This window comes from Macrotis lagotis, chromosome 1 (genome assembly GCF_037893015.1).
Source record: "Macrotis lagotis isolate mMagLag1 chromosome 1, bilby.v1.9.chrom.fasta, whole genome shotgun sequence".
Lineage (NCBI taxonomy): Eukaryota > Metazoa > Chordata > Mammalia > Peramelemorphia > Peramelidae > Macrotis > Macrotis lagotis.
In genome coordinates, this window is record NC_133658.1 from 505436435 (window position 1) to 505463517 (window position 27083).

A 27083-nucleotide genomic window follows, 5' to 3' on the forward strand; every position below is an offset into this window, starting at 1 on the left:
TACACATTACCTCACACCCCTCTCCTCTCCTGGACCATATCCTGTGAACCAAAGTTTATACTCAACTTTTCTAACTATATATAGATACATATATATGCATATATATATATATATATATATATATATATATATATATATATATATATATATACAGAGAGAGGGAGAGAGAGAGAGAGATCTGTTTATATGATTCTATTACATGGGGTAGGGGGATAGGGAGTAACTCAATGGGGAAAGTACAAGAGAACAAGGATAGGAGTGGAGGAAATAAAAGAGCATGGAAAAAAAAGGATAAAAGAAAAAGGGATGGAGGAAAATTAGTTACAATCATTGAAATTAAACTATTCTATGGGCCTCTTACCTTTTCAAGTCCACTGTTGTAACATTAAATATAACACCTTTTAGCCACAGTATCATAAAGAGTCGCTGAGAAAATGGGCAATTTCCAATGCTTTCACCATCATAACCAGCCTACAAATTTAAAATAGAATTTTTAAGGTCTTCTATTAAGGCAAGTTCATATTTGTTAAGGCTAAACTACACAATAGAAATTAAATGGATTATAAGTTATTGCTCTAAGGTTTGTCAATTTCTTAAATGCCTTTCTAGGATATTTTACTCTGGTCCCAAGCTCATCTCGGTGGAGTCTGATATTATCAGATGGAAGTTAAGGGAGTGAAAGGAACACAGCAATAATTAAGCCTATTCTACTTCCAATATTGAATCCTTTGATTTACTGAATATTTATTTGTTTCTGTCGCCTATCACCTCATCACTTCCTATTAGCAGCTTTCAAATAAGGTTTGGGTGAGGGAAAGAAAGTGCAGGAAAATTATGAGCATTGAGAATTCCTCCAATGCTGCAAAAGATAAATGGAATATTGTTTTTGTTCTCTTTCAGGCCTATTACCCACTGCCTCAACAAAAACATTAAACTCCCATTACAACTGATGAGTAGGGAATGATTTAAAATAGGAGAGATTTGCTCCTTTGCAAAGTGAAAGGAAGAGAAAAAAATTCTGTGAAATATGCAAAATATTGCATGCACTTTCAAATGAAGTCACTGTCTTATTAGTTTTGCTTACTGTTGGGAGACCTCTCAAGAAGTGGGAATAATTTATAAATGTATATAATATAAACACAAAACAGCAATAAAACTGAAAGAGAGCACCTCAACAAAAAACCAAGAGTTTGATGTGGCATGCATTGGAAAAAGCAATGATTCTATGGGTTCATATCCTACCTCTGACAACTATTACTTGTGTAATATTTGTCTGGGTCTCAATTCACTGCAAAATGGGGAACTGAACTAAATTGCCCCTGAGAATATATCCAGCTCTAAATCTATGATCTTATGAACTCTACAGTCCCATCTATCTCTGATATTCTACATGGTTCTCTGCTCCCATTTAATTCCCTTTTCCCCCCTGAGAGACAGAACAAGAAATGCACACACAAATGAGATAACTAATAAAGAGTTATTTTATTTCTATTTCTCAATTATATCAAATTAGAATCTAAACTTTCAAATATTATAGAAAAATTTGTCTCTTCTAATTCTGGAAACTTGAGAGGAAGAATATAAGAAAGAATATAAGGGTTATCCACTAGAAAATATGTATTTTATAAAAAGATCTTGGGGTAAATCAAATAATTCTCCCTACCTTCATCTTTCAAATATACTTTCCCTCATAAAAATGAATGTGCCTTTCTACTACAAATTTATATTACCATAGCTCATCTAGACCTTCAGAAGAGCAAGGCAATTCTACTCCTGTTGAATTGATTCCCTATCCCACTTACCATAGTGATTCTCCCAAATCTTTTCATCTCAACTCTAACTTCCCACAGCACCCAACCCTTTCAGTTGAGGAACTTAGGTCATATTTCACTGAAAAATTAATACCATTGGTCAAAATCTCCATTTCCCCCCTTCTCTTCATCTCATATCCTCATCCACTATCTGTTCTTTCTTTCCAGTATCAGATGAATAAGTCTCTCCTTGTCAAAGTCAACCTCTCTACATTCCATTATGGCCCAATCTTTACTCATGTCTCTAGAATATTGATCCCACCATCATTCCCATTCTTTCTTTAATCTTCAACATCTCTTTATATGCTGGATTCTACTCTGTTGTCTACAAATGTGATCATATTTCTATCCTCAAAAAGTGTGAATGGCATTCTTTATCTCTCTTTCCTTCTCTGCTAAAACTATTGTAAAAGTCTCAGTAATGAATTTGTTTTTTCATATGCTCTTTTAAACCCAATGCAGTTAAACTTCTAATATTGCTGTTGATATGAAATGTTCTCTCAAATCATCAGTGATCTATTAACTGTTAAATTGAGTGATATTTTCTCATTCCTTATTCTGCTTGACTTTTCTGCAGCTTTTGGCATTGTTGATTGCCTCCTCCTAATATTATCAACTCTCTTGTCTTTTGTGCCAATGCTCTTTCTTGATTTCCCTCCAATTCTTCTCTGTCTCCTTTACAGGACCTTCATTTTTGTCACATAGTTACCTCCCAAGGTTCCTGTCCTGAGTCCATGGAGTGTAGATCTGGATTCAGGAAGTCCTGAGTTCAAATCTGACTTCAGGAAATTACAAGTTATATTACTTTTGGTTTAAACTCTGACTACCTCAGTATCCTCAGTTGTAAAAATGGCCTAATAAAAGCATCTGTTTCCCATGGTTGTTATGAAGATAAAATGAAATCATATACGTAAAGTCTTTTTAAAAATTTAAAGAGTCATATAAATGCTAACTATTATTATCATTGTTCATAAGTTCCCATGAGTTCACTTATCATATCTAGGCAAATGATATTCAGATCTGTATAACCATCTCTAGTCCCTCTTTTGATCTCCACTACTGCATCTCCAACTGTTGAGTGGACATTTTGAACTGCTAGCCCCATAGGCATCTCAAACTTCATATGTCCAAAGCAAAACTCATCCCCATCCACCAAAGGCATTTGTCTTTTGAACATTACTATTGAGGACAATTTCATCATTTCAGATTCCTTACTTCAACTTCCTCCTTCACTTTTCACTTTTATTTTCTCCACATATTCAAGCAGTTACCAAATTCTCTTTCCAATCTTCACAAATTCTCCTTTATATGTTCTCTCCAATCAAACAAGCAGTATTCTAATTCAGATCCTTGTTATCTCTCACTCAAACTATTGAAATTGTATTGGAACTGGTCTTCCTGCCTTCACTCTCTCCCAAGTTCAATCTAACCTCCATACAACTGCCAAAATGATTGTGTTAAAGCATAAGTCTGACCATCTCCTCGGTTTGGCATTTAAGCCTTTTTACAACCTTGTCTCTTCTGAGATTTCCATTTTTCTCACAATTCATTCTCCTCCATGAACTCTAAAATCCAGCAATACCAATCTTCCTCATGTTTTTTTAAAAATCATCAATATTTTTATTTTATCGGTTAAAAAGCAATTATCTTTATTCTTTTCACCATCCTCCAACTGAAAAAAAATTCTTGTAACAAATATACATAGTTAAAATAAATTCCCATGTTATGTCCAAAAATATTTCTCATTTTTCAGTTTGAATATTTCTTTTATTATATAAATTTTCTCCTGGTTCTGTGCAATTCTCTCTGCTTCAATTCATACAAGTCTTCCCAAGTTTCTCTGAAGTTATTCATTGTATCATTTTTCACAATACAATAATATCCAATCACATTTCTATGCCATAATTTGTTAGTAATTTCCCAATTGATGGGTACTTTCTTAGTTTTCCTACTTTTCCTTACTCATGTTGCTCCGTCTCTCCTCTCCACACCTTTGCCTTGGCTGTTGCTTATCCTTAGGATGTTCTCCATTCTCAATCTGATATCTTGACAGCCCTAGTTTTCTTTAATACTCAGCTCAATTGTAATCTTCTGTAGTAGGTTTTCCCTATTTTTCCACTTGAGCTTCCCCCCCTTTAAGGTTACCTTCTTTGTACTTGATGTATGGCTCATGTATGTTTATTTATGTTTTTTCCCTTATTCACATGTAAACTTCTTGAGAAGAGAGACAGTTTTTATGAGTTTTGTCTTTCTCTGTATCCCAGGCATAATGTTTAGCATATAGTAATAGGCAATAAGGCTTATTAAATACTTATTGATATTGACTGTTTTCCCTTTCTGGCAGTGTAGTGTGTGAGGAGTTGAGGTTACAGAAAAAGAAAAAAAAATGGTTTGCACCTCCTCTGAGAAGGGCATTTATTGTCAAAGCTGACAAAGCAAAAGCTGAAATTCTTTTTCTCAAAGTCCCAAAGTACTACTAAATAAATCCATAATAATGCAAGGATGCTGAAAAGATCAGGATGAGTTTTAGATATGCTCTTCAGTAAAGGACTCATTGTGACATCCAATGAAATTATAACACATGCAAGAACAAATGATATTTTAAAAATTAATTCTCTATACCAAAATAATGCAGACTTAAGTGGCCTTCTCTTATATTAAAAAATACCTACCAAAATGTGTCAGAGTAGGAAGAGAATTAGATTAGAAGTCAACCAACTATGCTAAGCTAACGTCCTGCTATGCCATCATAAGCAAATTGTTTATTTCTTCCCATCTACTTATTTATAGAATCCTTATCTTTAAATCAAGTGGTTCAACTACATCATCTATCAGGTTCTAATTAAGTTCTCATCTTCTATAGTGCTATGCTTCTATGGCTCACTTTTCCTCAAGGAATACACTCTTCCCTTTCAAAAATCCCTAAAGTATTTGGTCTAGTTCTCATTTCCCCCCTTGTCATTTACTACTCCATACCACACTTTTCTGCATAGAGGCAACTAGATGGTTCAGTGTTTATAGAATACTGAATCTGGAATTAGAAAGGTCTGAGATCAAATGTAGTAACTAAGCTCTCTGACCCTGGACAAATCACTTAATGTCCGTCTACCCCACTTAATCATCCATGAAATGGGGCTAAAATTGGAGTTTATCTCACAGGGTTATTGTTAGGATAAAATGAAATATTACTTGTAAAGCATTTGTAAATACACATATTGATCATCTCTTATTCTCATTAATAGTCAAGGGAGGGAGAGAAAGGTAGGTGGTATTCACATTGCTTTGTAGAGACTTAGTATAACTCACATTTGCTTTATGAAGGTCTTGGCATAACTGACAAGACACAAAGAACCTGTTTTTGGAAGGAACCATCCCTCCCAGTATGTACACTTGGTTATACCTCTTGAGAGATGAGGCTGATATCCAAGCTCTATCCTAAGTTGAGGACTACTCCCTTCCTTGATGGAAAAGCCAGGAGAGGCTTTCAGATCCCACTTTCTCATAGTGGAATATATAAGTTCTATGATTCCATTTTGGGGAGAATCTGATTTTCTAGCTGGGGTCCAACATATGCCTTGATAATTAGCAAACTTAGATAAAAATATTAATAAATTTGTAGTTTAACCTAATTCCCTTTTGCTCTTTCTTGAGGTTAATATTTGTCCCTTATTAGGACAAACTCTGAACGTTAGCACATATTTTATTTAATTATTGTTTTCAAGGTCAAACACACAGAAGACATATACATATATATTTATACAAATACACATATGTGTATGTATATGCAAGCTATTGCAATCACACATTACATTAAACCCATTTCTTACTACAGTGCAAACCCTTTGAGGATAGGAACATTGTTTTCCTAGAACTTAGAGCAATGTTTTAAATAAATGCTTAATAAATGTTTCTTTTCACATTAGAGACAGCAAAAGGCACAGGTACTATTCCTATCTGTAAGAATGCCCCTATACAATTCTCCTTTTTTCACCTTCAGAGCACAACAAAATGCATTTTCACCATTGCTACCTCCTCTCTTCCTCAATGTCTACTAAACGAAAAAGAAAGTTGAGTTGTTTGTTTTTAATTTTCATAGCTTACTGTTTTTATTATTTAAAATTGTACTATATTCTAAATAACTGCAGATTTTAACATTCTCATGTAAAGAAAAGGGGGAAGGCTTACCAATGAATAAGGACATTCAACCACATACCTACTTTAACTAGTCTGGACTTGCAGCCTTTTAAAGTTCATATTTTACAGTAGTTATACTAAGTACAGTAAAGCTCAACATAAGTCTGCAGAGTGGTGCAATCATTTTTTTTACTTGTCTCTTTAACCTTTGGAATCCTCATCTAACTCATTTTGAATGCAATGAAATACCTGCTTAACTCTGTGTATTTTTTCATTGTTGAATTTCTTGATAAAGCTCACCTTCACAAAGAGCTCTGTGTCTGGAAACAGGCATCTTTAATGCAGAAAGTAGTTTTCAACTCTGAGCTCTAAAGAATAATTATATTGTGTGAGCCTCTTAATTTTCTCCATCTCTTTAATGATCTCAGCCTCTGCATCAAGTCAATGTTTTTCCTGGTAATTGTCCTACTCCTCTCCATTTCCTGTATCTTAGCTACTACCGCTCCCTCTTTATGGAAGCAGGGTTAAATGAATAAGGGACAGAGACATGCCATTGTTAACAGTCTCTACTAAGGTCCCAGACTTCTAGAGACTCAGCAGCAGAATTACAGATGGGATCTGACATCTGGCTTATTGGTGGCAAGAGTGTTTGTGTGGCCATAATGTCCATGATTTATAAGATAGTCATGAAAGTTGCCTTTGCACATTATCCCCCAGGGTCAATTTAAAATCATAGAGTTCAAACCTAGTATAGCTATTTGACTGAAGGCTGAACAACATTTTAGAAAAATTAACTGGCTGCCACCAGTGCCAATAAAACAGGATTTACATATACAGTATTGCCTCATCTTAAATTACTCTTAAAAGAAATCTGTCTCAGTTGGTTGTAAATGAGGGGGTTACGGGAATATGGTAGGAGTGACTAGGATGTCTTGCTGCCTAATTTTATTACTATAATGTGCTTCAGTACTGGAATGTGCCAGCAAAAATAAAGAAGATACATAATAAACATAGTCCATTATTGAGCAATGAGATTTCTGTCTCAATGGTATTCATAGGATAGACAAGATGATGGGATAAATACATGTAAGTGAAGTATGACTAATTGACAATATAGCAATAATTGAGAAATTTTATAAAATAAAGTCAGTCAACAAGATTAATTAAGCACATACTCACTGACTGGCACTGTACTGAGAAGAACAAGAAGGCAAAAAATAGTCCTGCTCTCTAGAAAGGCACAGTCTAATGAGAGAGGAAAGTTTTTAAGTTTTATTTGCCAACATTAACAATTCTCTAGGCTAATTTTAAAATTTATCAACCATGTTCTGTGCCTTGGAAGAAATTTTTATGTGTGTACATTTTTAATACATTCAAATTAAACATATTGGGAGATAGAAGTGTCTTCCCTGTTCCGCATCAGTAGTTGAAGAAAATTTTGGACAACTGTAGTCTTTAGATAACCCAGATTTGAATGTTCTGCTTTTAAAATCAACTTTTTAAGAATCTAAGATTTTAATTCCCTTTTCAAGTTGTTCAGATTTCAGCATTTGAGAACATTAAAATTTCTGCTGATTTTTCCCTCAGAAAATATTGGAATGAAATGAATAATACAGCAACTGCATTATAAAAGATGGATAATTTAGTTATTTTCTCTCTTTTAATCAAAATTTACTTCAAATAATGTCTGTGTGGTTTGCTTCTTTCACACTATTGTTCTATTCATAAATAGATTGCTATTTGAAATTCAGAAAAAAAACACTTAATTTTAGTATCTATTGATGCAGGCTAACTGAATCTCATTCAGTTCAATAAACAAGAGTAATTGTTCATGACACAAAGCTATGAAATGATTTCTACTTAAAGAATTAAGAGTTAAAAGACCAAAGGTTTTGGTGGGGTTTTTTAAGCAGATTTAAAGTTTTATAAACTAACCAAAATCTGTATTTAAAAAAGAGATGTCTGCAATATGGATAGTTCCACATATAAGTAGGTTTTAACACATGTAGTTTGGGAATGATTTTGTGAGAAGTCCTTCAGCCAAGTCAGATCACAACCAATATATTAGAGTACTATGGAATCCTCTGAGGCTCAAAGAACAAAGGCAACATAGTAAGTATAAGTACCAAAAGAAGGGTTTTAATGCAGGTCTTCCCAATTTCAAGTTAAGCACTCAATCATAGCTACCTTTCTATGGGCAATGACAAGTATGCTTTATTCATTGGCCAATATTGCTTTCCTTTCTTTCTTTCTTTCTTTCTTTCTTTCTTTCTTTCTTTCTTTCTTTCTTTCTTTCTTTCTTTCTTTCTTTCTTTCTTTCCTTCTTTCTTCTTTCTTCCTTCATTCCTTCCCTTATTTCCTCATTTCTTCCTTCCTTCCCTCCCTCCTTTTCTTTCTTTACATTTTTTTTTCTTTTTCTCTTTTTTCTTCCTTTCTTACCTTCCATTTCTTGAAATGAATTTCCAAATCTTGTTTGGAGCAAATCATTTAAGTGCACGTGTATTGGTTCCAGCTTGTTCTTCTACATGAACAAGATCATATCAAGCAAGAGTACCTTTATCTATATGTCCAATTGTCCTTGAAGCGAAATGTAAGTTTTGTCATTTCTCAAGGGGAGAGAAAGAAGAGGATCACTTTGTTGTGATCTACATCATGGAAATTAAAGTTATTCATACTTCTCTGGGACTCATTTTTTTCTCTCTATGTAAATGAGGAAATAGCAGTACATGACCCATAGACACCCTGGGAGGAAGAGAAGCTCTGGAGTGTATTTATATGCATAGTCTGGAAGGTATCTGCTATTAATCTGTTGTTCACAATCTTGTGAACAACAAGAACAGGTTGGTTTAGGAGAAGATGCTAAATCCATAAAACTAGCTATATGATACCTCTAGCTCTTTCTATTCATTCTACCAGGACCATGTTCTGTCAGGCTTCTACTAGATTCCTGCTATTTAGATTTCACCACTACAGTCCACTTTCCTTGCCAATTTCTTGCTTAACTTGTGAAGGAGCTATTTAGTGCTGTGAATTCAATAATGCCATATCACTGGTTGTCCCCTCCTCATAGTGGCAATATAAGAACTCCACTGTCTTTGTCTTCCTTCAACAATTGCTTCCCTCCAGAGGCATTTTCCCAAGTTTATGTCAAGTTCTCATTATTAAATTAGGTTCTAGAGATATTGGGAGAGTTAGTGGATTAGTACTCATAATGCTTATATCCTCTAGGGCATTAACAAAACAAGTCTAATCCCTCTTTCACATGACAATCTTCAAATACTTACAGATATTTATCATAACATCAAAAATCTTCATTTCCAAACAAATCCAGTTCTTCAACTGGTCCTATTATGGCATGAGTTGAAGTTACTTCTCTCACTATTTTGGTTGCCATCCTCTAAAAATCTCTATTGCTTATCTGCTTCCTTCCTACAATATAATGCCCTAAAATGCACCCAGCAATTCAACTATGATCTGGCCAGAAAAGTATAATAGACCTCATTCTTAGAAATTTTACTTTTCTAGTTGCCATTGTTCAGTTACTTCAGTTGTTTCTGATTCTTTGTGAGCTCATTTGGGGTTTTCTTGGCAAAGACACTGAAGTGGTTTGCCTTCTCCATTGTCTTCTCCAACTATTTTACTGGTGAGGCAAACAGGGTTGTGACTTGCCCAGAGTTGCACAGCTAGTAAATCTCTGAGGTCAAATTTGAACTCAAGGCTTCCTGACTAGATCAGGTATTCTTTCCACTGTGTCAGGTCACTGTCTTTAATACATCCAGAATTACATCGACATTTTGCGCACTTTCTTTTTGTTAATGTCTTAAAAATGAGTATAACTTTGTGCAAAGCTCTAGAATTTAGTATATCTATCTTTATAGATATGATATGAATGTGGATATAAAGATAGAGATAAATAAATATATTATATAGATAGTGAAAAGCATACTGGCTCCAGAATTAAAAGATCTGAAATCCTTCCCCTGAGATCAAAGTGATCTTGAGATATCTTTCATTTCTAAATCCTATAATTCCAAGGCTAAAAGTATGGCAAAATGAGAATTCATAAATTTATAGATGGAAAAGACCTCACAGACTATCTAGTCCAACTTCCTCATCTTAGAGATGAGGAAAATGAGACCTAAGATGAAGTGATTTTTCCAAGGACACAAACCTTCATGGATAGATTGTGAGATCCTTTTCACTACACTGATGATGCCCTAGTATAGCAAAAAGAAAAGTACTTTCAAGAAAATTCAATAATGACAGAAAGAATAAAATTTTCAGAAAAAATAACCAACAGCAGGTGACCAGTCAACTGGACACAACCTGTAGCCAAGCTATCTCCCTTCCACAAATGGTAATGTTGATTATAGTTTTAAGCTTCAATTTTTGAAGTTCACCAATTGCCAGTGGTAGAAGGAAAATCTACTCCCAGGAGAGGTTGAGGTTGGTAAGTCAGACAAGGATTTATTTCTCATGAAGAAGATAAAGTAATTACTATAGAAGTGTGCGGAGACCTATGAAGAAGCTTATAAAGGAGGAAGAGGACCAGAAGTATGACACTGGTAACAACATAAAACTGTTTAAGAGGAAACAAGTAGCCAGGCAAAGAAGTAAAGAATGGTGGGAAATAGTTGCATACATCTCTGAGTCTTTCCTATCATTAGTCCTAAAGGACCCTTCTCTAGCTTCTTCTGTGGTCAACCTCTTGGAATCAGACTAAGAAATTAATAAAGTTGGTCACAATAGTTTGAGAGTAGAGCCCACAGATAAATAGGATGGTAAAAAGTAGAAAATATGACCAAGTACAAATGGCCTCTCTGAGTATCCCTGAAAAAGTCTTTAAATGGATTGTCCTCACCCTGATAAGAAACCTAGTTTGCAAAAAGAGAGGCCATGCAGCTGAAGATGGTTAAAGGGCCATAACACTGGGTCAACAAAAGAGAAAGGATTGACAGTAGCATATTTACAAGAGAATCATAGGAAAAAGTCAGGAGAAAGACTAAAAAATGAATTTGAAAATTGAATAAGGAAGAGAAACATAAAAAATATACAAAACACATATCTTCTAAAAATATCTCCTGAAAAATAAAAACTAAATATTATAATTCAGCAAATTATATGGGAAAAACTTCACAGAAATATTGAAGGAGTAAAATTGAAATATTTATTTTCATGTAACTAGGTCTAGACAAGGATATAAGGAGGAGTCTGTCCTTTGTTTTTTTATTTATTTAAAAAAATTCTCTCAAATTGTTCAAAGAACATTGAGAAAATGAAGAAAGTATTAATGAGCAAAAGAACTGAAGAAATAATAAAAGAAGCATATAGTAAAGTAGAAAATAAGAGGGGGGGAAAGATAATTAATATTTTGGGGACCAAAAAAATAGACATTGATAATCATACAAAAATTAGTAGAAGATTTAATAGGCCTTACAGACCTGGATAAGTCCATAGAAAGCTAAGTGATTAAAAAATAGACAGCTGAACAGTTATAAATGCACATTAAAAATTTATATCATAAAAATTGTACACAAAACATTTATAAAATAAATGTTTCTTATATGAAAATCAGTGAGACAAAGTAGAAAAAAATATAGACAATTTCTTTTTAAAAAATTTTTATTTATTTAAGGCAATGGGGTTTTTAAGTGACTTGCCCAAAGTCACACAGTTAGGCAATTATTATGTGTCTGAGGCTAAATTTGAACTCAGGTCCTCCTGACTCCAGGTCCAGTGCTCTATCCACTGTGCCACCTACCTGCCCCTTATAGAACAATTTCTTTTTTAAAAAATTGTTTAAGGCAATGGGTTAAGTGACTTGTCCAAGGTCACACAGACAGGCAATTATTAAATGTCAGAAACCGGATTTGAACTCAAGGTACTACTGACTCCAGGGCTGGTGCTCTTATCCATTGTGCCACCTAGCCACCCTGATAAACATATTTCTTAAATAATATTGATGCAAAAATTTTAGGGGAAGGAAAAAAGCATTTATTAAACACCTACCATTTGACAAGCATTTTACTAAGTGCCTTCTTCTCCACAACCTTGAGAAGCAGATATTATCTTCAACCCCATTTTACATGTGATGAAACTGAATTAGACAGGGGAAAAGTAATTTTTTAGGAGCACATAGGGCCAGTCCTCTTGTCACTGTATAACCTAATTTTCTTTTAAAAAGAATATCCTTACAAAGGTAATGCAGCAAATAATCCCCTCTGTCTAAATTAGATTCTTGTCTAAGATGCAATGATAGTTCAATGTTAAAAAAAAACTATTGACATAATAAAAAAGTATTATTTCCATGCATATACAAAAAATCTTTGAAAAAATCCATTACCTATTTATGCAACAAAACATAAGCATGAAAAGGTCCTTCTTTCATCTTTGAAGTGATCAAAAGCAAATATCTTGAATTAAGAGCTGCCATTATTTGCAATGGGGAAACAAAATTATAACCAATTATAAAGGCATGATGATGTTCTTAGAAAACTTTACATTATCAGGAATGAAATTAATTGTGATGATTAAAATCTTTGCTTGCTTAACAATATACTAAATATATCAGCATTTTTTAAATTGATGGTAACAAAAAATGTGAAGAAATGTTGAATTGAAAAATTAAGATAAAAATATCTTATAGTAAACCTACAAAGGCAATGTATACATTTTATATAACTATTGCTATAGAACACTTTATACAAATAAGTGGAGCCATTTAGCACTGAAAGCTAAAGTGAGTAAAAAATAGTCAAAATAAAAATATCAAAATTATTTTACAGGTTAGGTCTATATGGAAAAAAATACCATTTGATCTTTTGCTTCTTAACAATAGCAATTCATTTAGAGGAAAAAAAAAGATCAAGATTCTCAAAAGAGATAAGTATGAAAAAAGTCCAAATGAAAAAACTTCCAGCACTGCCAAATTTTAGAAAGTGAATTAATGTTAGTCTATACTAAAAATAATACATAGCCATATTATTTGATACTAGGTAAAATGAAGAAAAATTAAGTAATGAAACAAACTAGATATGGAAAAAAGGAGAAACAATTGAAAACTGCAGTCTGATATTTTAAAAACACAGGAACATAAATTACTGGAAGGTACACCTTTTTCATTAAAAAAAATTCTGAGAAGACTGGAAAGCAATTTGGTAAAAATTAGTCTTAGGAAAATGGCTTATACCATAAAGCATAAAAAAGTTCAAAATAAATGTATGACTTAAATGTAAAAAAATCATATCATTAAAAATTAGAAGATAAGAGAATAATGGATTCTATTCACAAGTACCTGGTTGAACATTCTTAACCAAAGCAAAGATCTGATTATCATAAAAGATAAAATAGATAGTTTTTATTATATTAAATTCAAGATTTTTTTCAGAAAGGTAATGATAATAGAATAAGAAGAGGAAGGATTGACTAGGAAAGATATTAACATGATTGAAAAATCCAAGATATTTAGTGAATTGATATATATATATATATATATATATACATATATATATATATATGCAATAGTATAAATATAAAATATACCATAGTTCCCCATGTATAAGACACATCCTTTTTCAAAAAATTTGGGGTCTAAAAACTAGGAGCATCTTATACAGTGGTTGTGAATTTCTTTACTTGCATTTCCCACTTTTTCATGATTGTTTTTGTGCTCATTGTTGTAGATTTTTTACTTGCATTTCCTGCTTTTTCACACTTTTTTCATACAGTGCTGAATTCAAGTTCAAAGTGATCCAGTTTGCAAAAGTGAATGGAAATAGTGCTGCTGAACATAAGTTTGGTCCTCCTCCAAGTGAGAAAACAATTTGAGACTGGCTATGGGAAGAAGAAACCCTACTGAAAACACCACAGCAGAAGGCCATGAGAGGCAAGTCAGTCAAATGACCTGATTTAGAGAGGGAATTGAAGAGATGGATTGAAGAGCAAAGGGCCATTGGAATTACTGTATCCACAAAGATGGTTCATCAGGAGGCAAGAAGAATTGCTGATGAAAAAGAAGTGACTGATTTCAAAGGAAGACACAATTGATATTTCAGGTTCATGAAATGGAATGGACTAAGCATGCATCAATGTATCAGACTTGCCCAGAGAGTGCTTGTGGTCAGCCACAGACCAGATCACAGGCAGGAGAGCAGTCAGACCCTCTCCTAAGACACCAATTTGTCAGCAAACATAGATGAGGACAAGTTAATGGATCGGAGTTTTTTTTTTAGGTTTTTTGCAAGGCAAATGGGGTTAAGTGGCTTGCCCAAGGCCACAGAGCTAGGTAATTATTAAGTGTCTGAGACCAGATTTGAACCCAGTTACTCCTGACTCCAGGGCTGGTGCTTTATCCACTGTTCCACCTAGCCGCCCTTAATGGATGGAAGTTTTGACAGTGATGAGGACTCATATGAATTGTAGGATGAATAAAACGAGTTCAATAACTTTACGAAATACATTTTTTTCAAATTTCAGGCCCCCAAATTAAGGTACATCATATACATTTGGAAATACAGTAGTTATACATAATGATATACTATATATATTGTATATTATATAATATACAATTAAATGGGTCATTCCCCAGTAGATATTGGTGTTTCACTTACTTGGAACAAATAAAGTTTTGATATGGTTTCATATCAGGACAGCAATAATCACACTTGGGTGCTTCTACTGACACTAACCTGAAAGAAAATTTCATTTCACCAGATTGAGCTGATGTCAACCCTTTTTCTTACTTCTTTCTCATTTGATTGCTGGATTTCAAACCACACACATTTTATTGTTACATTTGTAATTCTGTGATTTTAAGAATAGATATCAATCCATGGAAACATGGAAAATGCATCTCTTAAAGAGTAAACTTCAATGACTTTTAGTGATATTGCAGTGGCTCTTCATACAGGGAAATCAAACATTTCAAGGAGCATGTAAATCCATTAAAATTATTCACAATGAAACATAAAGAAAAAATGAGGTGATCAAAATTAAAGCAACCAATGGGTGTTAAAAACCTCATCCCCCATTTGACAATATTTCATGAAGTAGTAGCCCTGTTTGTGGTAGTAAAGAATTGGAAATCGAGTGAATATCCATCAATTGGGGAAATGGATGAACAAATTGTGGTATATGTATGTTATAGAACACTATTGTTCTATTAGAAACCAAGAGGAATGGGATTTCAGAGAAATCTGGAAGGATTTACATGAGCTGATATTGAGGGAGATAAGCAGAACCAGAAAAACACTGTATACCCTAACAGCAACATGGGGGTGATGATGAACCATAATGGACTTGCTCATTCCATCAATGCAATAATCAGGGACAATTTTTCAGTGCCTGCTATGGACAATACCATCTGTATCCAAAGAAAGAACTGTGGAGATTAAACAAAGACCGAAGTTTATTACCTTCAATTTTTTTAAGAAAAAGCATCTTATGTATTACATGATTTTGCTATCTCTAATATTTTATTTTCTCCTCAAGGATATGATTTCTCTCCTAACACATTCAATTTCGATCAATGTATAACATGGAAACAATGTAAAGATTACCAGATTTACTTCTCTGGAGGGATGGGGAAGGGAAGAGAGGGTGGAGGAAAAATTGTAAAATTCAAAACCTTACAGAAAATTATAGGTAGAGACCATTATTGTATTTAATTGGAAAACAAATAAAATATTTATAAAAAACTTTCATGAAGAAGATAGGTGTAATTCTACTTTGGTACTCTCTCTGAGGCAAGCAGAGTAGTAGCCTCTGACTCTAATACATATATATATATATATATATATATATATATATATATATATATATATATGTAGGACCTTGCCACCAGCATAGCTATCATGTACATTCAACATTTGGCAAAAACAAATTATTATGTAAGGTCAGAACAGGAAAGTCATTACCAGTAATGAAGATTTTATGGAGGAAGTAACATTTGAGTTGGACTTTAAAAGACTGGCAAGAATTCAGCAGGAGTTCATTCCAGGACTAGGGTATAATATAAGCATAGATGTGAAGATGCAAAAAAAATCATGCTTCTTCCAAGGCAGGGAGTGGTTCTGTCTATCAGAATTAACAAGGTGGGAAGAAATGGGGTAGGCATTTCAGGGTGAACCATGGACCTAAGCAATGCACCATAGTGGAAAGAGCATTGGAATGGGCCAGGATTTTACTCTTGGCTCTGCAACTAACATACTGTAATACTGGTTGATTCACTTATTTTCTCTGATTCTCATTTTTCTCACATGTATAATTAAGAAGTTGGACCAGATAATAGAAAGTTAGGGTTAGAGATTATCTAGTCCAGAAGTCAGTCAACTCTGTCCCATTGTCATTGACAACCAACTGTTCATGTTTGGTCTCTATTTTTTATATTTCAAAATAAATTAATTTTAAAAGAAATTCTTACATGTGAAAAACATTCTTAGCTCACTGTATGATGCAAAAACAGACTGGTTTGCCAGGCCTTGTTTAAAAGAAGAAGAAATGACTCTGAGTTTATATGACTTGCCCAAAGTCACAGAGGTTGAGAGAGAATTATGGATTAATCTCCTGATTTCTAAAGTAGTAAACATTCTGCTACACCTTACTGATCATCTTTGAGGCCCTGTCAGCCTGAAAACTTCATAATTCAATAAACATTTTTGTCTTTTTAGAAAGGAGGAATAACTTGATGAAAGAATAGGGGGAAAGACTGGTGTTTATACAAGTGTTTTGAGATATGTAATTCTATACATAGCAGTTTGCTTCCATTTAATTAGAAGAAAAGTCATATATGGTTGCTTTTTAATGAATGAAGAAAGAACCTTGGGGACATGTGGAAGGTCTTCAGATTATTCCACGAATAAGCAATAAATTAGGAAACGATATTTAGTTTGGCATTGAAGAGAGACAAAACATGAGATACAGTTAGTTTGGCTTGATCAAAGCAAATGTAGTAGAGATTATTGAGTGGTGATGGACATACTCAAGTATGATTATTCCAGTGGGATTTCTAGTTTGAAAATAAACAGTATTAATCTGGATGAGGGTTTTGAAACAAAGAGAAGAGTTTTGATGTGGGGCAGCAATAGGAGGCCACTGTGGGGTTTTCTGTGGAAGGAAATGATGTAGTAAAACAACAGATAAAATTATTATTCAAGCAGTAACATTTGAGACTGGATAAAGTAGTAGGGGAAGGTCAAAGTCGATGGGAAAGAAATTCAAAGAAGCCAAATGGGGGATGACTACATTTGATTGACTTTTACCTGACTCTGAATTTCTTTTATTATGCTTCTTTAAAAATCATCTTTTAAAAACTGGCAGCCACAAAAGGCAACAAAAATGTGCATACCCTTTGATCCAGCAATACCATTACTGGGTCTATACCCTGAAGAGATTATGAAAAAGGGTAAAAAACATCACTTGTACAAAAAATTCATAGCAGCCCTGTTTGTGGTGGCAAAGAATTGGAAATTAAGTAAATGTCCTTCAATCAGGGAATGGCTAAACAGACTGTGGTATATATGTATATATGTCATGGAACACTATTGTTCTATTCGAAATCAGGAGGGACAGAAATTCAGGGAAGCCTGGAGGGATTTGCATGAACTGATGCTGAATGAGATGAGCAGAACCAGAAAAACATTGTACACCCTAACAGCAACATGGGGGTGATGATCAATCTTGATGGACTTGCTAATTCCATCAGTGCAACAATCATTGACAATTTGTGGCTATCTGCAATGGAGAATACCATCCATATCCAGAGAAAGAATTGTGGAGTTTAAACAAAGACCAAAGACTATTACCTTTAACTTAGAAAAAAACTGTTATCTTATTGTGTCATTTTGCTATCTCATCCTTTATTTTTCTTCCTTAAAGATATGATTTCTCTCTCATCACATTTAACTGAGATCAACGTATACCATGGAAACAATGTAAAGACTAACAGACTGCCTTTTGTGGGGGTGGGGGAGGAAAAGCAAGATTAGGGGAAAAATTGTAAAACTCAAAATACAATCTTTTTTAAAAATGAAATTAAAAACATCAAAAACTGAACAAAAAAGCAAAAAAATAAAAATAAAAAATAAAAATTGGCAGCCAGAAATGCACAGGATGTCCAAATTAAACAGTTCTATAGCTTTTAGTGTGGTATAGAGGAAAGAGCACTGGACTAGGATTCTGAAATGGTAGTTTAGTATTCATGAGTATACTTTTAAATGTTTAACAACTAATTCTTCAGGAAAAAAGTACACAGGACATACTTTCAAGTTTAATCTGCATTATTAACATTTTCTACATCCCTATAGGCCTAGACAATCACAAAATAATATAAATTTTCACAATGAATATTTAACAATCAGCTCTGAGCCAGTTCAAGCTGACTCCCACACAGTCCCATTGGCACCTGGCATAGTTTTAAACTAATTGTATCTTAAAAACTTACTCATTCCCTCTAAGCTTCTATTTTTAGGAATGTATATAGCAATGGGTGACATGTGGCTAGGTTTTACAAAAAATTGAGTTCAAATTTTGCCTCAGATAGTACTTGTGTCATCCTTAGTAAGTCACTAAACCTCAAAGAAGTCTTCTTTAATCTTTTCCCCTGAGATTATCTTTAATTATTCCTGTAAATATTTTTGTTTATACCTATATATTTACATGTTATCTCCCCCTTTAGATTAGAGACTGTTGTTTGTCTTTCTTTGGATCCTTAGCACAGTGAACTAATGTTAAATAGGTATTTAATAAATATGCTTTAAGGTCTCTTGAGCCTCAATTTACTCATTTGTAAAATGATGATAATAGGGGCAGCTAGGTGGCGCAGTGGATAGAGCATCAGCTCTAGAGTCAGGAATACCTGAGTTCAAATAGGGCCTCAGACACTTAATAATTACCTAGCTATGTGGTCTTGGGCAAGCCACTTAACCCCATTTGCCTTGCAAAATCCTTAAAAAAAAAAGATAATAGCATCTACATCACAGAATTATTGTGAGGATCAAATGATAACACATGAAACACTTTACAAATCTTAAAAAGTTATATAAATGTCAGCTATAATAAAATTATTGTTTTTATTATACAGTAGTACTAGTGCTTGGGACCACTCCCCAGCATGCAGGATGAATTCCTGACTGGATGAATACCCAAGATTCAAGTAATTTCCAAAATTATACCTTGCAGGGCTCCTCTGCTGAGTTTCTCTTTCACTAATCAGTCAGAGAACACAATAAGTCAAATCAAAGTTATTAAAATAGTATAAGAAGAGTATTAATACTCTCCTCCATAAACATGAGGCTCTCTCCCACAAATAAACCTAGCATTATCAAGGCAAATGGTCATAGAAGTCAAAAGAAAGACATTCAAGTAGAAAACATATGGGCAAGCACTTGCAAAGAGGATCTTCTAATTCTACAGAGATGTAGACTCTGATGTTCTCCTTTTGGTTCTCCTTGCTGGGCAAAATGCAAACCATCTTGGCTGAGCATGAGGCTAAGCTAGACTCATTGGTCTGCTTTCTATAAGACATAACACTGTTTTCTGCTCCTCACGGAAAATACATTATTGAATTATTTTTGCTCGTCAAAGAGTCCCTAATGCATTTCTTTGGTAAATTTGGATTATCATATTTAAATTAGGGAGAAGGCCAACTATTATTACTTCATGCTGCTTAGCTAATCCTGTTAAAATTGCACTGTACTTTACCTTCAAATGTTCCTAAATTTCTTCAGACCATGCACTTTGACATCAACACAAGAAAAACTACATATTTCAACAAACATTGATCACAAAAATTGTATTCTATGATTTTAGCCAATAGTAAATATCTTTTAAATTCTAATTGAATATCTCCTCCATAACTACTTCATTGTTACCTCAACACCTCATCTAGATAATATTTTCATACTTTCTAATGTACTTATAACACTGTGTAACAATGTGCCTAATTCCTTTACCAGACTATAAGATAACATGAAATAAGAGATAGTATCTTATCTAAACTTCCCACCATCCCTGATGTCTAGCATAGTGCTTCAATTTTCTCCAGGTCTTACTTCTGTTATTCAAAACCTTGCCTTCTTTACTTGGGACTTACTTGCCCTGTACCAGTCTACCTCTCCTCATCCTGGAATGTTCTGAAATATTCTTCCGCAAGGCCTACTCTCCTTCCATTGGTGAGTTACTCCTGGAGCCTCCATTTATTTATTTTTTTTGGAAGGATTCAGGTTGGCCTCCTTTCATTTTCTCCTATCACAGATGTGTCATTTTCTGCAGTTCTAGCAGGAATATCCACCTTAAAGAGAGATCACTTATCTAAAGATGGATTATTTCTAGATAGTAAAACCCATTCAGAAAGACATATCCCTTAACTAAGTGAATATAATTAGAGAGCTAGATGGTGGGCTTAGAGAAAGAGAAAAATAGGAGAAAATTTCAAGTATAAAAATCAAATATTTTCCAGTAACAGTTTCTGTTTCCTATACTCTTGCTCAATAATTAAATACTTGTAAATATTAGAATTTGCTTGGGAACCACAAGATACATCATGATATTTAGAAAATTAATGGAACCTAATAGATCAGCAACTGACTAAATTTTATAAGTGAGGAAAAAGGAGTTTAAAGAAATGAAATGACCTGCCCATGGTAGCAGCACGTTTATCTTCTAATTCTTTCACTGCACCATCCTTCCTCCCTTTTCTGATAGAAAATGCACTGTTGAATCTTAAAGAAAAAAATCAATGAACTTCTAATGAATCTGCTAAGTAATTTTGCATTTTCACATTGAGATTTAGGGGATGAAATTTCAAGTGAATTAAAGTATCATTTTTAAGTCTTTTGAATGGACAAAATTATGATCCTTGCAGGATAAAGACATTTCCTTAAAAAGTAGGAAGGCCTAAAGAAAAGATATTTTAACTTCATCAAGTAAAAATATCATTTACCTTTTATAGATGACAAAGTACACTGATTTTCTACAGAATGAAGCTCCCTTTTTTCCCAATATCCCTCTTCCCACTTTCATCCCAGTGCTTGATATTGTTGGTATACTGGGGTTTATTTTCTATAAATATAAACAGAATCCTGATTGTATTTGAAGAACTTGGCACAGCATTTAAGATGGTGATGAACTGTCAATGATGGTAGAATGAGCTTTTTTCCCTATGTTTTTTTGTAAAGTTCCCCACTCATAAAAGTTAGATGTTCTGACTTTTCTCTGTGGAACCAAGGCAACTTCACCACTCCTCAGTTGTTTTGTCTGCCATCTCCTGGGTGAAGGTAAATTTCAGGAACTGCATCCCCTCTCCTATTTGAGCTAAATATCCATTAGAAAGAGCAATAGATCTAAACAATGACATTAACACATAATGACTACTGTAAATGGAAAGAACAACCAAAAATGGTCAAAAGTGAGTGTGGTGAAATTGCAATCAAGGATGATCCCAAAGAAAAGATCTTACTAATCTGTAGAGATATGTTAGAGATATGAATTTCATGGATTTGGTAAATTACATATATTTTCAGACTTTTTTGATGTTAACTAGCTTTTGTTGATTTTTTTTCCTTTTCTTCCTCTATTTTCTCTTTAAAATATAGAATGTCTCTTCGAAATGAGAGTGAAAACATACTGGGAGAAACTCTGGTGATAGTAGGAAGATATCAATAAAATTTATTTTTAAAAAAGACAAAATATAAAATGGAAACATAATTAAGTTCATCTATTTCTTCAAAACACAAAACTATAGATAATCCATTAACAATATTTTCTCCCTCAAAAGGGTATTTTTCTTTGTTTTGGTCTTTTTAAATATATTTTATTTGTTTTCCAATTATATACAGTAGTAGTTACTATCAATCATTTTTGCAAGGTTTCAAATTTTACAATTTCCCCCATCCTTCCTTCTCTCCTCCTCCCCTCCCACAGAAGGCAATCTAATAAATTTTACATTGTTTCCATGATATATATCAAAATTGAATCGTGTTAAGAGAAAATATATATCCTTAAAGAGGAAAGAATATTAGAGATAGCAAAATTACAAGATGAGTTTTTTAAAAATTGAAGATAATCTTTAGTCATTGTTTAAACTCCACAGTTCCTTCTCTGGATACAAATGGTATTCTCCATTACAGATACCCTAAAATTGCCCCTGATTGTTGCACTGATGGAATGATCAAGTCCATCAAGGCTGATCATCAACCCCATGTTGCTGTTAGGGTGTACAAAGCTTTTCTGGTTCTGCTCAACTCACTCAGCATCAGTTCAATGCAAATCCCTCCAGGCTTCCCTGAATTCCCATCCCTCCTGGCTTCTAATAGAACAATAGTGTTCCATAACATACATGTACCACAATTTGCTAAGCCATTCCCCAGTTGATGGACATTCGCTCAATTTCCAATTCTTTAACACCATAAATAGAGTTGCTATGAATATTTTTGTACAAGTAATGTTTTTTACAAAAGGGTATTTTTCAATGCAGCATTTGTTTATCATTTTTAACAGTTTAGAAATTATTCTTTCCTCTATTTGCAAATCTTTTTTCCATTCCTTCAAAACTGGCAAAATTTTGAGACAGAGAAACTGTAAAATATACCATGCCACCCATTGTCTTTAAATTGTCCAAAAAATAAGGCTCCTCCCAAATCAACATCCCTTTCCCAGCTCTCACATTTCTGTCAGCAATAATACTTTTCTGCTTTCCTAGCATAGAAACCTTGAGGTCATCTTTGATCTTTCCTCTCTTTCAACCCCTTTATTCAGTCTTTCACTAAGTCTTGTTTTACCCTTCAAAATATGTCTCAGATTTTCCTTTTGTTCTTATCCTCACAGTTACCTCACTAATCAGGCTATCATCACCTCAGGTTTAAATTATTCCAATAATTTCCTCATAGTACTCCCTACCTCTGGTCTTTCCTACTCTCCTACTCCGATTCATGTTGCACAAGCTTCTAGATGACTAAAACACTCCACTTTGATCATGTCACCCTCAGCTCAAAAAAGGAAGAAGACTTACAACTTCCTCATTTTAAACATGAGGGAACTAAAACTCAGAGAGATTAAGTAACTACCCAATGTTACACAGGTAAAATGCTTACTCATCCTAATTAGTCGAGTAAATTCTTCTGTTATTTCTCATTACTTATTGGCACATTTTATTGTTCAATTGTTTTCCAGTTGTGTCTGACTCTTCCTGACTTCATTTGGGGTTTCTTGGACAAGATACTGAATTTGCCATTACCTTCTCCAGCTTATTTCACAGATGAGAACACTGAAGTACACTTGATCAAGTGACATAGCCAGGGTCATACAGCTAGTAAATCTATGGATCTAGATTTGAACTCAGAAAGCTAGGTGGAACAGTGGATAGAATGAATCATTTTCCTGAGTTCAAATCTGCCTTCAGATACTTAGTAACTATGTGACTCTAGACAAGTCACTTAACCCATCTGTCTCAGTTTATTTTCTGCAAAATGAACTGGAGAAGGAAATGGCAAACCACTCCAGTATCTTTGTCTTTGACAAATGGAGTAAAGAAGAGTTAGACATGAACAAAAGCAAGCAAACAGCAACCACAACAAAAATGAGCCTTCCTCAACCCCCTGTCCAACACCCTATCCTCTGCATCATCTAGCTGCCTTTCCACATATAATCTTACCTAAATTAATCTGGGCTCTTCATTCTTGTGTTTACTTTCCCAGAGATACATACACACTGGCCATCCTCACTTTAACCTCCATGCATTTGCTCAAGATTCCTATCCTCACTGCAAATGTTTCCCCTCTTAGCTTCTTTCTAAGCAATTTACAGATGTATCCTTAAGAACTAAGAAAATCATATGTATCCTTAAGAACTAACAAAAGTCCTGACTCTTCCATGGTCTACTCCAGATCTGTCTCTCTCATCTGCATTCTCAGGGTACTCAGATCTAATATTGCAGTGTTTCCATGTAATAGCTCTAATTCTCTTTCTGGGTATGAAGAATATTTTATCAGCCTTTCAAGAGGTCTAGATTCAAGCCACTCTGGGGACTTAGATGTATTACTATGGACTCCTACATTAGGCAGTCTGCCTTTGAAAATAAATTTAGTAGGACCAATACTAACTCCCCTTCTCTTTCTCTCACCCAGAGACTGAAATAGTATAGAGGGATGTATGCCTTGGAGGTAGGTGTTGGAGTTTTTTTTTTTTTTTTTGGTTCTGCCTTTGAAATAAATATCCTTTTTCTGTGAAAGTGAAGCAATGAGAAGAGGTTAAATGGTTCCTGTAAAAAGTATGCTAATAGTGGTGGACTTAAGTTGAGTTCCCTGGAATCCTGAGATTTATGATCTTAAGAGTGTCAGAGTATGCTCATTACACTAAAACAAATGATGTTACTCCTAAAGTGAGTACACTGAACTCACTGCCCCAGAGATAGACCGACTACATCTCAACCCTGTCGCTCAGGGTTGAGGAATGATGTACCTAGAGTTTTTCCTGTACTATTTTCATACTTCAAATATTTGTAACTGACTTTATGTATAGGCAGCATGCCAGTAAGATTTTGTTTTTATTTTTTATTTTATTTTTCCAATTATATATATATATATATATATATATAGAGAGAGAGAGAGAGATAGTATTAAACATTCATTTTTATAAAATTTTCTCCCTCTTTCCCTTCCTTCACCCCCTCCTTTTAAAGACAGCAAGAAATTGGATAGATGTTATACATGCACAATAATGTTACACATATTTCCTTATTGTTCAAGTTCTGAAAGATAAGGGAAAAATCATGAGAAAGAAAAAACAAATTAAAAAGTGAAAATAGTATGCTTTGATCTGCATTCAGACTTCATAGTTCTTTCCCTGGATATGGATAGCATTTTCCATTACAAGTCTTTTAAGAATTGTCTTTGATCACTAGGAAGACTTTAGAGGAAATAAAAGGACTTATTTGCTTCACAGTATTTCTCTCCCTAGCCCAAAGTGTCTCCAGTCAATGAAACTGCTTACCATTCATAGTTGACTTGAAAATTCCACTATAAGAATTACTACACAGATGTAAGCACTGTCTTCAGAAAAATTAGATTTAAATATATTTTGTATTCATTGGGAGTAGGACTTTAACTTTTTTTCTAGTATATACTAAAAGTTCTGTTCATTTCCTCAGCCTATCAGAACTTCCCCTGCCACTAAATCAGTTAGTGGATAAGTCCTAGGACATATACAAGTTAAATATTGCTCAGGGTCACCAGAGCTAACACATATAAGAATTAGGATTTGAATCCATATCTTTCTGATCACATGCCCAATAATATATTCATCTTTGCATATTAATACAGATTATTCTACTAAACTAATTATAGAGCAGTATGTAAATTGCTTAGAATATGGAATAGTTTGCATATGGCTTCTTATGTGATAGCATTTTATGACAATTGTGCTTCTACTGATGTTAGGCTGAGTACATTTCTCCTTTATCAAATGAAACCAGATTGACCTAATTTCCCTATCTTTCATTACTTCTCTATCAGTTAAGGATTTCATTCTCAAGTGCTATTCAAGGAATAAAATTGAATACTTATCTATCAAAATTAGCTTTCCATAGATTTCAGATAAAACAAATTGGGTTCTGCATTTTACCAAGATCATTATCCCTATGATGGCTCTGATGAGTAAAATTCTCTTACAATGCTTCTACAAAGATAAAAGAAACAAAGAATTATGTGTAATTTTGGTATCTGCTCTGGAGAGATATCATTCTAGAGATGGCCTGACTTCTAGATAATGTTTCATTCCAACTTCTGTTGAAATGTGAAATCCCAGAAAAACTGTAGCAAAGATAATTGATTTGCATAAAACAACTTATGGTACAACCTAGACTATGCCTATCCCTGTGAGCTCTTGTTAAAGTCACTTCACCTTTTCCAAATCTATAAGATGGCTCTGGTAGAGCCAGACCACAAATACCTTCAACATGTGAAAGGTAACATTGATCTCTTCCAATTTTCTAATGTTTATATGGTCATTTTTATTGTCTTCTTAAAGATCTATTGCATGCTGAAATCAAGCAACTTTGTTTTCATGCTATTCATGCCACCTAGTGGCAGTATTGTAAATGTTCATTTCTTTTTAAATGATAAATTGTTTCTTGTTTGAATTTGAAAAGAAGGGGCATAATATGTTAAAAATGTGGTCAAAGAGACTCTTAACATTTACTAAGATATATGCATCAGGATAAAGAACAAAATGCTTTCATATTCTGAAACATAGTTGAAACTCAAAAAACTTATGGAAACCATTTCCTGTAAAGCAATCTTAATTTGAGATTAAGCTAGATAGAGCTTTCTGAATCACATCTACTTTCAGAATTTTTGTGATTTGTGAAAAGGAAAAAGTTAGCATTATTCTTCAAAAACAAATGTCAGGACTAAAATCTTGGCCAAAAGCTTATGGGATATATTGCAATAAAAAGTATGCATTTTTTATTTTTTTTAAGCATGATCATATATTTGGGTAGGGAGTACATCCCTTGGGGGGGGTGGGGAGAGATAGTAAGTACAATCTCAAACAATCAAGAAAGCACCTACTATGTTCCACAAACTATATTAGATGCTAGAACAGAGGGGTTTTTTTTTTGTTTGTTTACTTTGGGGGGAGGGGAAGAGGAAGAGAAGTTCTTGTTTCTCCTGGCCTTGGAAGCTGATAAAACAGAATTTGCAGATATAAAGACCAGAATTCTGCTTCTGACATATGTCTTCAAACATGTTGTTTGTTCTTCATTCCCAGAGGACCTTTATGTCAGGGAGATGATGTCATGACAAGCACATAAACTGGATTAGAATAAGTTATAAATTACCAGCCTCATTTTCCTCCAGAGTCATCTGGGTCCAGTGACCATATATGAATCAGGACAATTGAAGTTGCTCCTGCATGCAAGGCAATCAGGGTTAAATGACTTCCCAAAGGTCACACAGTAGAAAGCGTCAGGTGTCTAAGGCTGGCTTTAAACTTAGAGTCCTCCTGTCACTATCCACTGAGCCACCTAATCACCTGACTTCTGATATATGCTAGTTATGTGTCCATAGACAAGTAAGTCTCAATTCCACAGATAATTCTTTGAAATTATAATAGTAAGTTGCAGATGAATGAGGAGGTGCTGACTTG

General features: G+C 34.0%; 1 protein-coding gene across 1 annotated transcript in view; it reads right to left on the reverse strand.

Annotated features, from left to right (window-relative positions):
* Positions 1-27083, reverse strand: part of CLIC6 (chloride intracellular channel 6) — a 79113-nt gene that overhangs the window by 9801 nt on the left and 42229 nt on the right. The window contains exon 2 of the mRNA XM_074214033.1: positions 362-471. Within this exon, the coding sequence (XP_074070134.1) occupies positions 362-471 (110 nt within the window). The remainder of the gene's footprint in view (positions 1-361; positions 472-27083) is intronic.